The 14,804-nt window shown below is 56.0% G+C and overlaps 1 protein-coding gene across 1 annotated transcript; it reads left to right on the top strand.

Moving 5' to 3' along the window:
• Positions 1 to 8,783: 8,783 nt before the first annotated feature.
• Positions 8,784 to 13,765, top strand: LOC147596061 (protein NDRG2-like; the record flags this gene model as incomplete). The annotated part of the gene is made up of 5 exons (XM_086771695.1): positions 8,784 to 8,892; positions 8,941 to 9,061; positions 11,122 to 11,184; positions 11,303 to 11,363; positions 13,679 to 13,765. Coding segments are annotated over exons 1-5 (357 nt in total), but the record flags the coding sequence as incomplete, so codon positions are not given.
• Positions 13,766 to 14,804: the final 1,039 nt, after the last annotated feature.

Genomic DNA, 14,804 nt, shown 5'->3' with positions numbered 1-14,804 from the left:
GCAAACATTATCAATTTTCCAAAATAACATGGTCCTCCTATGGCTCTTTTTGGTACTCCTGACCTTATTTTACTACAATATCAACTAGGTTCATGTAGGCCTCTACTGAATCTCCCTTTTCTTCTTTTTTTTTTTTTTTTTTTTTTTTTTATGAGCCAGATTGTCTGTATTGAGTTGTTAATCATTTTTTGCAAGCATGGTATGTTATGCCTAGTATGATGCCTAGTATCATAATTCCGATTTTAACCAAGGACAGCAACCACCCAGTTATGCCACACACAAGCTTAGTTAATAAAATTACTGATCACATGTTTATGCATATTCATGATTACAAAGCAAAGCTAAGTTTCAGTACCTTCTAGTAATTTTCTACTATAACATTTTTCTACTATTATGGATATAACAACTCCAGTAACTTTCTTATCTACAAGAGCAATGACTAGTTTTCTGCAGGCCTCTGTTGAAACAAGCCATAAATTCTGCTAACAATGTTTTGTATCTTAAAGCTTCCCTTCTCATTCCATGGCTTTCTTCCTGAGAGCATGATTGCATTCCTCCCCCAAGGTCAGTGTGCTTTCACTGATACCATACTGGCTCAGCGAAATACCACATCTCCCCCTTCTTTGTTTAGGAGAAGAGGCTTGTTTCAACGCTTTATCTATTAAAGTTTGCACACATTTTAAGACACAGAATTATAGATCAAAATACATATATAAAAGGAATGAATAAGCATCCTACAGCTATTAGTAACAAGCTTATATCAAGTCACCAAAAGATGTCTGAATATATCAAAACCATCACTTTGTTGCTGTTTTTGTACTCCTTTTTGCAAGTTTTGAATACTTTTGTGAATAGATTCCGAATGATCAGACAGATTCATGCAGCAAAGCCCATCAAAATCCTGACAACCATGATTTTGTGCTAATAATAAAAAAAATCTATTGCTGATCTATTCTGTTACTAACCCAACTATGCCAAAGACACCGCTGAGCAAGAGGATGTTTATCAGCCGGGTCAGAGCAGAGAAGGGAGGCAGGCGCAGCACCTTCAGGGCGTCCCCTGTTGTAAATAAAGTGTGCTCTGGGTCTGTCCTCTCCCCTTCGCTCCGAGCCACCTCTGTTTATACCCTCAGCAGATTCAGTGAAAGAGTACTGACTAGACGTTGCTGCATGCGTGGCCAGCGCATGCAACAAGGCCCGTCAAATATGTGCTCTGCAGGCTAACAGCGGTTCTGTTTTGTAAAGTAGCATAGTATATAGAATCTACATCAGTTAACAGCGTTGATAGTGCCGATACAGTTGTATTTATTTGCTTAGCAAGCCAACAGTCCAATTTATTTAGCATAGTTAATGCCTAGGCACTTGCCACACCAGGTGTAAAGACTGAAGCAGCAATAATTTTACTTAGTTTCCAAAACTCTGTATTATCTTGGCAACCAGATTCAATGCTATGTATGCTTCGTTTAGGTCTTTTATGCTGTCTGGATTTTGATATGTGCTCGCATGATTACGTCATGCTGTGTCGTTGCAATGTATAGATCTTAAAGCATTTACAATCATTACCCCTCTAGAAACATTAGCTCTTGAATAGTTAAAAAAAAATAGAAGTCCATCTTTACTGATCCCAAAAAGTTCCATCTTTTGTAGTTTTAGCACTCAGCACTTGTGGTTGCTGCTGTTTTACACAGAGTTGCCGTCCTACCGGTATCTGGCAGGTCAACCAAACATGTTCTGAAATACCCGCAGATGATACAGACAAGGATCCACTTGTTTACTGCTCCTGTAAAGACATAAGCGTATCCCTTCCCCCATGTTATAAGAGGGAACGGTCCTTCCACTTATACAAAGCTCGACTCAGACAGGAGTATCTGTTAACCATGTCAGGGGCGGGGGGGTGGGGGCGCCTGGCGGCGGCTGTGGCCCAGACATATAAGAGGAAAGAAAACTAAAACCTGAGGTTTAAGACAAGAATAGGGAGGGATCCTTAAAGCCACCGCTACAAGCAAAACAGACCATCACTAAAACCAAAGCAGGATAAGGAAAAAGGGAGCAAGACAACCTCCCCCCACCCCTCCCTCTTCCCAGGCTTAACACCATCTCCACCTCCCTCCCCTGCCCCCTTAGCGGGACAGGGATGGGGGGCGGGGGGGGGGAAAGAGGGAATGGGGGTTACAGACAGTTAATCACGCGCCGCTTTATTGATATCAACGGTTTAACGGCTGCACCTACAGCAGCAGCCATGACTGTAGCCTTTTCTTGTTCTAACATTCGCTCAGCAGCTTCCAGCAGTTGCCCTGTACTAGATCCTTTTGGCAGCACACTGAGGGCTCTCTTAGTTTTTTGGGTTTGTTTTTTGTTTTTTTTTTTTTTTTTTATTAGCATTATTAAAGGCAAGCATATCTAAGAACTTTGCTTTCATGTCATCATCCAGATCAGGGTGAGCCATAATTGCAGTGTGCAACCGATCAATAAATTTCCCATATGGTTCTGTGGGACCTTGTCTTCTTGATGTAAAGGCAGGTCCAGACTTTTCATCGTGCACCCTAGCAAGCGCTCTATAAGCCAAATCTTGGCCCAGTTGTAACACTTCGGTAGCAAATTGCGCTTGCCAATCAGATCGTGTGTAGTGTCCCGCTCCCATCAGCATTTGAGTTTGCACCCCGAATAATGGATCACCCTGTTGTCGAGGCGTTGCAGCTGCCCTATCACAAGCAGCCTGCCAGTACTGAAAGAACTGCAGCTGCTGCGACCTGGACAATCATTCTAATATCATAAGGAGCTAACAACTGTGATGAAAAAATATGCTGCAACACAGATTGAGCATATGATGATTTTAGCCCATACTGAGTAACTGCACTTTTAGCTTCCTTCAATATTTTCCAGTCTAATGCTTTCCACACACTTTTCCCAGTATTATCAGTCACAACTGGAAATGCCATAGGAAAAGGCTCTCCTTCTATCAAAGCATCTCGAATCACCTCTTTCCACTGCACTATCGGATTCAAAACCCCGGCCCCTCCCGCCGGCGTCCCTTGCAAAGGTGCAAAAAGACTGATCTCACCCGATGCTCCGTTCGGAATGAATAGGTTGGATGCTGACAGGTCTCGATGCGGCACAGGCGAAGGAGTTGACAAGTTTCCCAGTGACACTTCTAGGCGAATCTCTAGGGCTTCCAGTCTTTTTAGCGTCTCTTCCAGCTGTGCGTCCTTGGAGCCAGATGAATGTTCATCCCCCTCCTCCTCACGCCGTGGTGGCAGGGAAGAAGGTGGTAACGGGGGATAAACCAGAGCTGTTGGTGCCGGCGAAAAGGCTCGTGACTCTGAGTCTGCACTGGCGCAGCGTGGCGGGGTGCCTGGCGGTGGTACGTCTGATGGTGGTGAAAAGCCTTTGGCAGTTTTTCCCTCTGGTGCCCGCATATCTATAGTTATAGGGGCTGTGGCTGCAGTTCCTGGAGTCCTTGCTGGGGCTCGAACCCCCCCACCCTCAGCACGAGCCGGGGCGGCGGCAGGGCTCGTTAAACCCAAGAACAGCATGCTGGTAGTGGAGGTGGACCCGTCGGCTGGAGTTAAGGCCGCAAAAGCAGATGCAGCAACTGAACGCTCGGCTTTCATGCTTATCAATGTTTCGTTAATTAGCTTCCACACGGTGGAGATCCCTTACTTATTTCATCCCACAGCTTTTTTCCTATCTTTTCCTGTGTCGGGAGTTCAAAAGGATCATCAACTGTGGGGATTAATTCCCTTTTCTTTGCCCACTGCAGCAAAGCTTCTAGGACGGCCGAGTCATAACTCAGTCCTCTCATAGAGAGCATAATAATTCTAGGGCTACCTCCTTTTCCATTATTGCCGGCAGTTTCACAATTGGTGCTCCCTGATTAAGGCACCCCTTTTACTCCCTGATTAAGTACTCACTATTGGTGCTCCCTGATTAAGGCACCCCTTTTTTGCAGCTTGTCCTGTAGCCCTGGCAGACGGCGAACCCCTGTTTCAACGGTTCAGGCTCCGGATCGTCGCATCTGAAGGACAAATGCGTAGTCGATCTTGCCCCCCGGTCGCTGCTCCCGGTGCTTCTCTGCCTCCGCCACTCCGATAGCAGTGTCTTCTAGTAGTCCCTGTTCGGGCGCCATTTGCGAGCGACGGAGGAACGTACGACAAAAGACTCAATATGAGTAATAAGCGTAGTTCGATTTATTAGTCCCGGGTGCACATATTTATATTGCTAAGATAAAATATGCCTACTAGTCATTGCGTGATTGGCTTAAGCTCTAATAGTTACATTTGCATATCCTTCCTACTTGCAGTTAGCTAATCTGGAAAGTCCCGTTAACCTGAAAGTCCCGTACTTTTCATGTTTTCACTTTCTCAGAGTTGTTTACGATCTTCTTCAAGGTTGCTTCGTTTACTTTCTCACAGGAAGCTTCATTACTTTCTCACAGGCGGCCTCATTATTTTCTCACAGGTGGCTTCAGTACTTTCTTACAGGCGGCTTCATTACTTTCTCACAAGCGGCTTCAGTGATGTCCTTGAGGCCTGCTGCTCACAAACATAACAATTCCATTCGGTCTGGATTGTTCACTAAGTGTCCCTGATACTCCAGGTATCCAACACAGTCCCTCTAGAACAGCTGTCCCAGCGGGCCCTCCACGGGGCACAGCCTCCTTCAGGCCTCCACCTGCTCCGGCGTGGGGTCCTCCACGGGCTGCAGGTGGATCTCTGCCCCTCCGTGGACCTCCATGGGCTGCAGGGGGACAACCTGCTCCACCATGGTCGTCACCACGAGTTGCAGAGGAATCTTGGCCAGGAGCCGCATTACTCCTCCCCCTCCTCCTTCACTGACCTTGGCGTCTGCAGCCGTTCCTCACAACAGGCTGGCAGACGCCTCTCAGGATCCTTTTTACATCTTATTCACTTCAACTGCTCCTCTCCACTTCTTGCAGCCAGGCCGGGCCGAGTTGGGCCCAGTCGGCTGCCCGGCGGGAGGCCAGAGGGTGAGGCCTGCAAGGCCCACAAGGCTCGCGCTTCCCCCTCTCTGCCCCCCGCTCAGCTGCTTCACATCTCTCCCTTTTTTTTTTTTTTTCTGTTTTCCCCTATTTAAATACGTTATCGCAGAGGCGTTATCACGGGACATTCTGCTACCAATCGGCTCGGCCTTGGCCAGCAGCGGGTCCGCTCTAGGCCCAGCCAAGTCCACTGAACAAAGGGGAGCAACTTCTAGCAGTTTCCTACAGAAGCTGCCACCTTAGGCCCCCCCCCACTAACAAAACCAGAACAGCCACCCTTTCGCAGCGGCATCCAGCTGTTTGGAGAAGTATGCTACCGCCCGTCTGTATGGTCCCAAATCTTGTGCCAATATTCCTAGTGCCATTCCTTGTTTTTCGTGGGAAAATAGAAAAAATGGCTTACTCACATCAGGAAGTCCCAATGCCGATGCCGACATCAGGGCTTTCTTCAGCTGATGGAAGGCTCGATCTGACTCAGCATCCCACTGGAGACACTTTTGGTTAGCTGCTATCAGGGAATAGAGTGGCTTAAACAGGCAGACCATAATCACATATCCAAAGTTGGCACCACCCGTCATTCCTAAGAATGTCCGTAGTTCCTTTATAGTTTGTGGTCGGGGGCTTTGCCATATGGCCTCTTTCCGGGCTTGTCCTAGGATCCGTTGTCCGGCACTGATCTCGTACCCCAGGTACGTGACCTGGGGTTGTAACAACGCCTGTGCCTTTTTCTTAGAAACCCGATATCCCTGTAGTCCCAGGAAATTTAACAGACTCACGGTCCAAATGACACAGGATTCTTTGGTTCTGGTTGCAATAAGAAGGTCGTCTACATATTGTAACACCTTCCCTTCTTCTGATGGTGGTTCCCATGATTCCAAGTCCTTTGCTAGCTGATTCCCAAAAATTGTGGGGCTATTTTTAAAACCCTGCGGCAACACCGTCCATGTGAGCCGGGTCTTTCGACCACTTTTGGGATTTTCCCATTCAAAAGCAAAAATTTTCTGGCTGGCTTCATGGAGAGGGAGGCAAAAGAAAGCATCTTTTAAATCTAGGACCGTAAACCAAGCTAAACCAGGTTTTAGCATGGTTAATAGGGTATAGGGGTTAGCTACCACAGGTCCTCTGTTATTTTGTTGATGGCTCTTAAGTCTTGAACTATCCTATAGGACCCATCAGGTTTCTTAACTGGAAGTATAGGTGTATTGAATTCTGACTCACATTCTTTTAGTAGTCTTAGTTCTATGAACCGCTCTATGACAGGACAAATTCCTTCCCTAGCTTCCCTTTTCAGTGGGCAAAATGTGGGATTTTGGTGTGAAATGGGGGGATTTGGGGCAAAATGTGGGATTTTGGTGTGAAATGGGGGAATTTGGGGCAAAATGTGGGATTTTGGTGAAAAATGGGGGAATTTGGGGCAAAAAAGCGGGATTTGGGGCAAAAATGCAGAAATTTGGGCGAAAAATGGGGGATTTGGGGGGCAAAATGTGGGATTTTGGTGTGAAATGTGGGAGTTTTGGGCAAAAATGCGGCATTTGGGGGCGAAACGGGGGAATTTGGGGGGAAATCACGGGATTTTGGGGCAACAATGTGGGATTTTGGTGCGAAATGGGGGAATTTGGGGCAAGAATGGGGGATTTTGGTGTGAAATGGGGGAATTTGGGGCAAAATGTGGGATTTTGGTGAAAAATGGGGGAATTTGGGGCAAAAAAGCGGGATTTGGGGCAAAAATGCAGGAATTTGGGCGAAAAATGGGGGATTTTGGGGGCAAAATGTGGGATTTTGGTGTGAAATGTGGGAGTTTTGGGCAAAAATGCGGCATTTGGGGGCGAAACGGGGGAATTTGGGGGGAAATCGCGGGATTTTGGGGCAACAATGTGGGATTTTGGTGCGAAATGGGGGAATTTGGGGCAAAAATGTGGGATTTTGGGGGCAAAATGGGGGAATTTGGGGGGAAATTGCGGGATTTTGGGGGCAAAATGTGGGATTTTGGTGTGAAATGGGGGAATTTGGGGCAAAAATGCGGGAATTTGGGGCAAAATGGGGGAATTTGGGGAAATCACAGCATTTTGGGAGCAAAATGTGGGATTTTGTGCGAAATGCGGGAATTTGGGGGAAAAATGGGGGATTTTGGGGGCAAAATGGGGGATTTTGGTGTGAAATGGGGGAATTTGGGGCAAAAATGTGGGATTTTGGGGGCAAAATGGGGGAATTTGGGGGGAAATTGCGGGATTTTGGGGGCAAAATGTGGGAATTTTGGTGCAAAATGGGGGAATTTGGGGCAAAAAAGCGGGATTTGGGGCTAAAATGCGGGAATTTGGGGCAAAAATGGGGGATTTTGGGGGCAAAATGTGCGATTTTGGTGTAAAATGTGGGAATTTTGGGCAAAAATGCAGCATTTGGGGGCAAAACGGGGGAATTTGGGGGGAAATCACGGGATTTTGGGGCAACAATGTGGGATTTTGGTGCGAAATGGGGGAATTTGGGGCAAAATGTGGGAATTATGGTGGAAAATGGGGGAATTTGGGGCAAAAATGCAGGATTTGGGGGGCAAAATGGGGGAATATGGGGAAATCACAGCATTTTGGGAGCAAAATGTGGGATTTTGATGCGAAATGTGGGAATTTTGGGCAAAAATGCGGCATTTGGGGGCAAAACGGGGGAATTTGGGGGGAAATCGCGGGATTTTGGGGCAACAATGTGGGATTTTGGTGCGAAATGGGGGAATTTGGGGCAAAATGTGGGAATTTTGGTGCGAAATGGGGGAATTTGGGGCAAGAATGGGGGATTTGGGGGGCAAAATGGGGGAATTTGGGGGGAAATTCCTGGATTTTGGGGCAAAATGTGGGCTTTTGGTGCGAAATGCGGGAATTTGGGGCAAAAATGGGGGATTTGGGGGGCGAAACGGGGGAATTTGGGGGAAATCACGGGCTTTTGGGGGCAAAATGTGGGATTTTGGTGCGAAATGGGGGAATTTGGGGCAAAATGTGGGAATTTGGGGCAAAATGTGGGAATTTGGGGCAAAAATGCGGGAATTTGGGGGGCGAAACGGGGGAATTTGGGGGAAATCACGGGCTTTTGGGGGCAAAATGTGGGATTTTGGTGCGAAATGGGGGAATTTGGGGTAAAAATGCGGGAATTTGGGGCAAAAATGCGGGAATTTGGGGGGCAAAATGGGGGAATTTGGGGAAATCACAGGATTTTGGGAGCAAAATGTGGGATTTTGGTGCGGAATGCGGGAATTTGGGGGGAAAAATGGGGGATTTGTGGGGCAAAATGTGGGAATTTGGGGGGAAATTCCAGGATTTTGGGGCAACAATGTGGGCTTTTGGTGTGAAATGCGGGAATTTGGGCAAAAATGCAGGATTTGGGGGGCAAATTGTGGGAATTTGGGGGAAATCACGGGATTTTGGGGGCAAAATGTGGGATTTTGGTGCGAAATGCGGGAATTTTGGGCAAGAATGGGGGATTTTGGGGGCAAAATGTGGGAATTTGGGGTGAAATCCCGGGATTTTGGGGGCAAAATGTGGGATTTTGGTGTGAAATGGGGGAATTTGGGGCAAAAATGCGGGATTTGGGGGGCAAAATGGGGGAATTTGGGGGGAATCGTTAGATTTTGGGGCAAAATGGGGGATTTTGGTGCGAAATGGGGTAATTTGGGGCAAAAATGCGGGATTTGGCGGGCAAAAGGTGGGAATCTTGGGGGAAATCGCGAGATTTTGGGGGCGAACCTGTGGGGGGTGTGGCGGTGACCACTCCCCGTTCCGGTGTCCGGTCCTCCCGGCCAGCAGGGGGCGGTGTTGGAGACGCCGTTGGGGCCTGTTCACGTGGCGCTGGAGGGCGCGCCCCGCCCTGGTCGCCCCGCCCTGCTGATGCTGCCGGACGTGGGCCACACGCGTGAGTCCCGCCCCCTTCCCCCTCTCCCGCCGCGCCCCTCCCCCGCAGACGCCTCGTGCTTCGCCCCGCTCTTCGCCCACCCCGAGATGCGGGAGGTCGCCAGCCACTTCCTGCTCGTCCACCTCGACCCCCCCGGCATGGAGGTGGGCGCCCCGCCCTACCCCCCGGGGTGCGTCTGCACTCCCCTCTTCCGCTCCCCCCAGTTGACCCCAGTGACTCCCAGTTGACTGCGTTGACCCCACTGCCCCCCCAGTTGACCCCACTGCCCCCCCAGTTGACCCCAGTGACCCCCAGGTTGACCCCACTGACCCCCCTGTTGACCCCACTGCCCCCCCAGTTGACCCCAGTGACTCCCAGTTGACTGCGTTGACCCCTCTGACGACCCGGTTGACCCCACTGCCCCCCCAGTTGACCCCACGGACCCCCCCAGTTGATCCCAGTGACCCCCATTAACCCCCCAGTTGCCCCCATTAACCCCCAGTTGACCCCACTGACCCCCATTAACCCCCAGTTGCCCCCATTAACCCCCAGTTGACCCCCATTGACCCCCATTAACCCCCCGTTGACCCCACTGACCCCCATTAACCCCCAGTTGCCCCCATTAACCCCCCGTTGACCCCCATTAACCCCCAGTTGCCCCCATTAACCCCCGTTGACCCCCATTAACCCCCAGTTGACCCCCATTAACCCCCCGTTGACCCCACTGACCCCCATTAACCCCCAGTTGCCCCCATTAACCCCCAGTTGCCCCCATTAACCCCTTGTTGACCCCCATTGACCCCCCGTTGACCCCACTGACCCCCATTAACCCCCAGTTGCCCCCATTAACCCCTCGTTGACCCCCATTAACCCCTAGTTGACCCCCATTGACCCCCCGTTGACCCCCATTGACCCCCCGTTGCCCCCCATTGACCCCCAGTGACCCCCAGTTGACCCCACTGACCCCCATTAACCCCCCGTTGACCCCCATTAATCCCCAGTTGCCCGCATTAACCCCCAGTTGACCCCCATTGACCCCCGTTGACCCCCATTAAGGCCCAGTTGCCCCACATTAACCCCCAGTTGCACCCATTAACCCCCAGTTGACCCCCATTGACGCCTGTTAACCCCCATTAACCCCCAGTTGACCCCCATTAACCCCCAGTGACCCCCAGTAACACCTGGTTGCCCCCATTAACACCCAGTTGACCCCCATTAACCCCCAGTTGACCCCCATTGACCCCCCATTGACCCCATTAACCCCCAGTTGACCCCCATTAACCCCCAGTTGACCCCCATTAAACCCCAGTTGACCCCCCGTTGACCCCCATTAACCCCCAGTTGACCCCCATTAAACCCCAGTTGACCCCCCGTTGACCCCCATTAACCCCCAGTTGACCCCCATTAACCCCCAGTTGACCCCACTGACCCCCATTAACCCCCAGTTAACCCCCTGTTGACCCCCATTAACCCCCAGTTGCCCCCATTGACCCCCAGTTGCTTCCCATTAACCCCCAGTTGCCCCCATTAACCCCCAGTTGACCCCCTGTTGACCCCCATTAACCCCCAGTTGCCCCCATTGACCCCCAGTTGCCCCCCATTGACCCCCAGTTTCCCCCATTAACCCCCAGTTGCCCCCCATAAGCCCCCCGTTGACCCCCATTAACCCCCAGTTGACCCCCATTAACCCCCCGTTGACCCCACTGACCCCCATTAACCCCCAGTTGCCCCCCACTAACCCCCAGTTGACCCCCATTAACCCCCAGTTGCCCCCATTAACCCCCAGTTGACCCCACTGACCCCCATTAACCCCCAGTTGCCCCCCACTAACCCCCAGTTGCCCCCATTAACCCCCAGTTGACCCCACTGACCCCCATTAACCCCCAGTTGCCCCCCACTAACCCCCAGTTGCCCCCATTAACCCCCAGTTGACCCCACTGACCCCCATTAACCCCCAGTTGCCCCCCACTAACCCCCAGTTGCCCCCATTAACCCCCAGTTGACCCTGTCGTCTCTCTGTTGACCCCCCCACCCCTCCCCCCCCCCCAGTTGACCCCCCGCCCCCCTGTCCCCCCACCTCGACCGCCATCACATCGCAGCATCACCCTACGCACCCCTCCCCCCCCCCAACCGCCATCGCTTCACCTCATTGGTCCCCTCGCCCGCCCTCCCCCCACCTCGACCCCCGATTGACCCCTTGCCCCTCCCCCTGTCGCCCCTCCCCCCCCGCCCCCCGCCCCTCCCCCGCAGGTACCAGTACCCCTCCCTGGAGCAACTGGCCGAAATCGTCCCCTGCGTCCTCCGGCACCTCAAGTGAGTGGGCGGGGGGGCGCCCCACGGCGCTGTGGGGCGGGGAGGGGGCCCCTGACCCGTAGCGGGACGGGATGGGGGGGCGGGGCCAGCACCGGCCTGACCCCGCCCACCCCCCCAGCATCGCCAGCATCGTGGGCATCGGGGTGGGCGCCGGCGCCTTCGTCCTGGCTAAATTTGGGGTGAGATGTGGGGCGGGGCGTGGGGCGGGGCGTGGGGCAGGGCGGGGGGCAGATTTGGGGGAATGCAGGGCTGCGGGAATCTCGGGGGAGGTTCTGTGGGGCTGGGGGGCGTGGCTGTGGGGCTGGGGGGGTCGCTATGGGGCGGGGGGGTCGCTATGGGGCAGGGGGGTGTGGCTGTGGGGCTGGGGGGTCGCTATGGGGCTGGGGGGTCGCTATGGGGCAGGGGGGCATGGCCGTGGGGCGCTATGGGGCTGGAGGAGGTTAGTGGGGTCTCTGGGCACTTGTGGGTCGCTGGGGGGTTGGGGGCTTGGCTATGGGGCTGGGGGGTCGCTATGGGGCTGGGGGGGTCGCTATGGGGCGGGGGGGCATGGCCGTGGGGCGCTATGGGGCTGGAGGAGGTTAGTGGGGTCTCTGGGCACTTGTGGGTCGCTGGGGGGTTGGGGGCTTGGCTATGGGGCTGGGGGGTCGCTATGGGGCTGGGGGGGTCGCTATGGGGCGGGGGGGCATGGCCGTGGGGCGCTATGGGGCTGGAGGAGGTTAGTGGGGTCTCTTGGTTGGGTACTTGTGGGTCGCTGGGGGCTCTCGGGGGGCGTGGCTGTGGGGCTGGGGGGTCGCTATGGGGCAGGGGGGGTCGCTATGGGGCAGGGGGGCATGGCCATGGGGCGCTATGGGGCTGGAGGAAGTTAGTGGGGTCTCTTGGTTGGGCACTTGTGGGTCGCTAGGGGGTTGTGGGCTGTCGGGGGGCATCGCTATGGGGCAGGGGGTTCGCTATGGGGCTGGGGGGTCGCTATGGGGCGGGGGGGCGTGGCCGTGGGGCGCTATGGGGCTGGAGAAGGTTAGTGGGGTCTCTGGGCACTTGTGGGTCGCTGGGGGGTTGGGGGCTCGGCTGTGGGGCTGGGGGGTCGCTATGGGGCTGGGGGGGTCGCTATGGGGCGGGGGGGCATGGCCGTGGGGCGCTATGGGGCTGGAGGAGGTTAGTGGGGTCTCTGGGCACTTGTGGGTCGCTGGGGGGTTGGGGGCTTGGCTATGGGGCTGGGGGGTCGCTATGGGGCTGGGGGGGTCGCTATGGGGCGGGGGGGCATGGCCGTGGGGTGCTATGGGGCTGGAGGAGGTTAGTGGGGTCTCTTGGTTGGGTACTTGTGGGTCGCTGGGGGCTCTCGGGGGGCGTGGCTGTGGGGCTGGGGGGTCGCTATGGGGCAGGGGGGGTCGCTATGGGGCAGGGGGGCATGGCCATGGGGCGCTATGGGGCTGGAGGAAGTTAGTGGGGTCTCTTGGTTGGGCACTTGTGGGTCGCTAGGGGGTTGTGGGCTGTCGGGGGGCATCGCTATGGGGCAGGGGGTTCGCTATGGGGCTGGGGGGTCGCTATGGGGCGGGGGGGCGTGGCCGTGGGGCGCTATGGGGCTGGAGAAGGTTAGTGGGGTCTCTGGGCACTTGTGGGTCGCTGGGGGGTTGGGGGCTCGGCTGTGGGGCTGGGGGGTCGCTATGGGGCTGGGGGGGTCGCTATGGGGTGGGGGGGCATGGCCGTGGGGCGCTATGGGGCTGGAGGAGGTTAGTGGGGTCTCTGGGCACTTGTGGGTCGCTGGGGGGTTGGGGGCTTGGCTATGGGGCTGGGGGGTCGCTATGGGGCTGGGGGGGTCGCTATGGGGCGGGGGGGCATGGCCGTGGGGCGCTATGGGGCTGGAGGAGGTTAGTGGGGTCTCTTGGTTGGGTACTTGTGGGTCGCTGGGGGCTCTCGGGGGGCGTGGCTGTGGGGCTGGGGGGTCGCTATGGGGCAGGGGGGGTCGCTATGGGGCAGGGGGGCATGGCCATGGGGCGCTATGGGGCTGGAGGAAGTTAGTGGGGTCTCTTGGTTGGGCACTTGTGGGTCGCTAGGGGGTTGTGGGCTGTCGGGGGGCATCGCTATGGGGCAGGGGGTTCGCTATGGGGCTGGGGGGTCGCTATGGGGCGGGGGGGCGTGGCCGTGGGGCGCTATGGGGCTGGAGAAGGTTAGTGGGTCTCTGGGCACTTGTGGGTCGCTGGGGGGTTGGGGGCTCGGCTGTGGGGCTGGGGGGTCACTATGGGGCAGGGGGGCGTCGCTATGGGGCTGGGGAGTCGCTATGGGGCTGGGGGGTCGCTATGGGGCTGGGGGGGCGTGGCCGTGGGGCGCTATGGGGCTGGAGGAGGTTAGTGGGGTCTCTTGGTTTGGCACTTGTGGGTCGCTGGGGGCTCTCGGGGGGCGTGGCTGTGGGGCTGGGGGGTCGCTATGGGGCTGGGGGGTCGCTATGGGGTGGGAGGGCGTGGCCGTGGGGCGCTATGGGTCTGGCCCCGCCCCACAGCTGCTGCACCCCGAGGCAGTGGAGGGGCTGGTGCTGATCAACATCAACCCCCGCGCCAAGGGCTGGGTGGATTGGGTGGCGCACAAGGTGGGCGGGGCCGGCGGGTGGGGAGGGCCAATGGGGAGAGGGGTGGGGCAGAAGGGGGCGGGGTTTGGGGGGGGTTCCCTGCTGCTGGCCCCGCGGCGCTGTGGGTCACTTGGGGTCGCGTGTGGCTCACTGTGGGTCCCTATGGGTCGCCGTGGGTCGCTGTGGGTGGCGGTGGGCGGCCGTGGGTCACTGTGGGTCCCTACGGTGTCTGTGGGTGGCTGTGGGTCGCTGCGGGTCCCTACGGTGTTGGTGGGCGGCTGTGGGTCGCTGTGGGTCCCTACGGTAGCTGTGGGTCGCTGTGGGTCGCTGTGGGTCCCTACGGTGTCTGTGGGTCGCCGTGGGTCGCTGCGGGTCCCTACGGTGTCTGTGGGTCGCTGTGGGTCGCTGTGGGTCGTGGTGGGTCCCTACGGTCGCTGTGGGTCGCTGTGGGTCCCTACGGTGTCTGTGGGTCGCTGTGGGTCGCTGTGGTGTCTGTGGGTCGCTGTGGGTCGCTGTGGGTCACTGTGGGTCACTGTCGTGTCTGTGGGTCGCTGTGGGTCGCTGTGGGTCCCTACGGTGTCTGTGGGTCGCTGTGGGTCCCTACCGTGTCTGTGGGTGTCTGTGGGTCGCCGTGGGTCCCTACGGTGTCTGCGGGTCGCTGTGGGTCGCTGTGGGTCGCGGTGGGTCCCTACGGTGTCTGTGGGTCGCTGTGGGTCGCTGTGGGTCCCTACGGTGTCTGTGGGTCGCTGTGGGTCCCTACCGTGTCTGTGGGTGTCTGTGGGTCGCCGTGGGTCCCTACGGTGTCTGTGGGTCGCTGTGGGTCGCTGTGGGTCGCGGTGGGTCCCTACGGTGTCTGTGGGTCGCTGTGGGTCGCTGTGGGTCGCGGTGGGTCCCTACGGTGTCTGTGGGTGCCGGTGGGTCGCGGTGGGTCGCCGTGGGTCGCCGTGGGTCCCACGGGTGCCCCCCCAGCTGTCGGGCCTGACGTCCTCCAGCAGCGAGCTCATCCTGGCGCACCTCTTCACGCAGGTCGGGCGGGGGGGCACTTGGGGGTCCCGTGGGG

This window comes from Chlamydotis macqueenii, unplaced genomic scaffold, assembly GCF_036417535.1.
Source record: "Chlamydotis macqueenii isolate bChlMac1 unplaced genomic scaffold, bChlMac1.mat HAP1_SCAFFOLD_207, whole genome shotgun sequence".
Lineage (NCBI taxonomy): Eukaryota > Metazoa > Chordata > Aves > Otidiformes > Otididae > Chlamydotis > Chlamydotis macqueenii.
The sequence above is the reverse complement of the archived record's forward strand: the minus strand, read 5'-3'. Positions and strand labels throughout refer to the sequence as shown.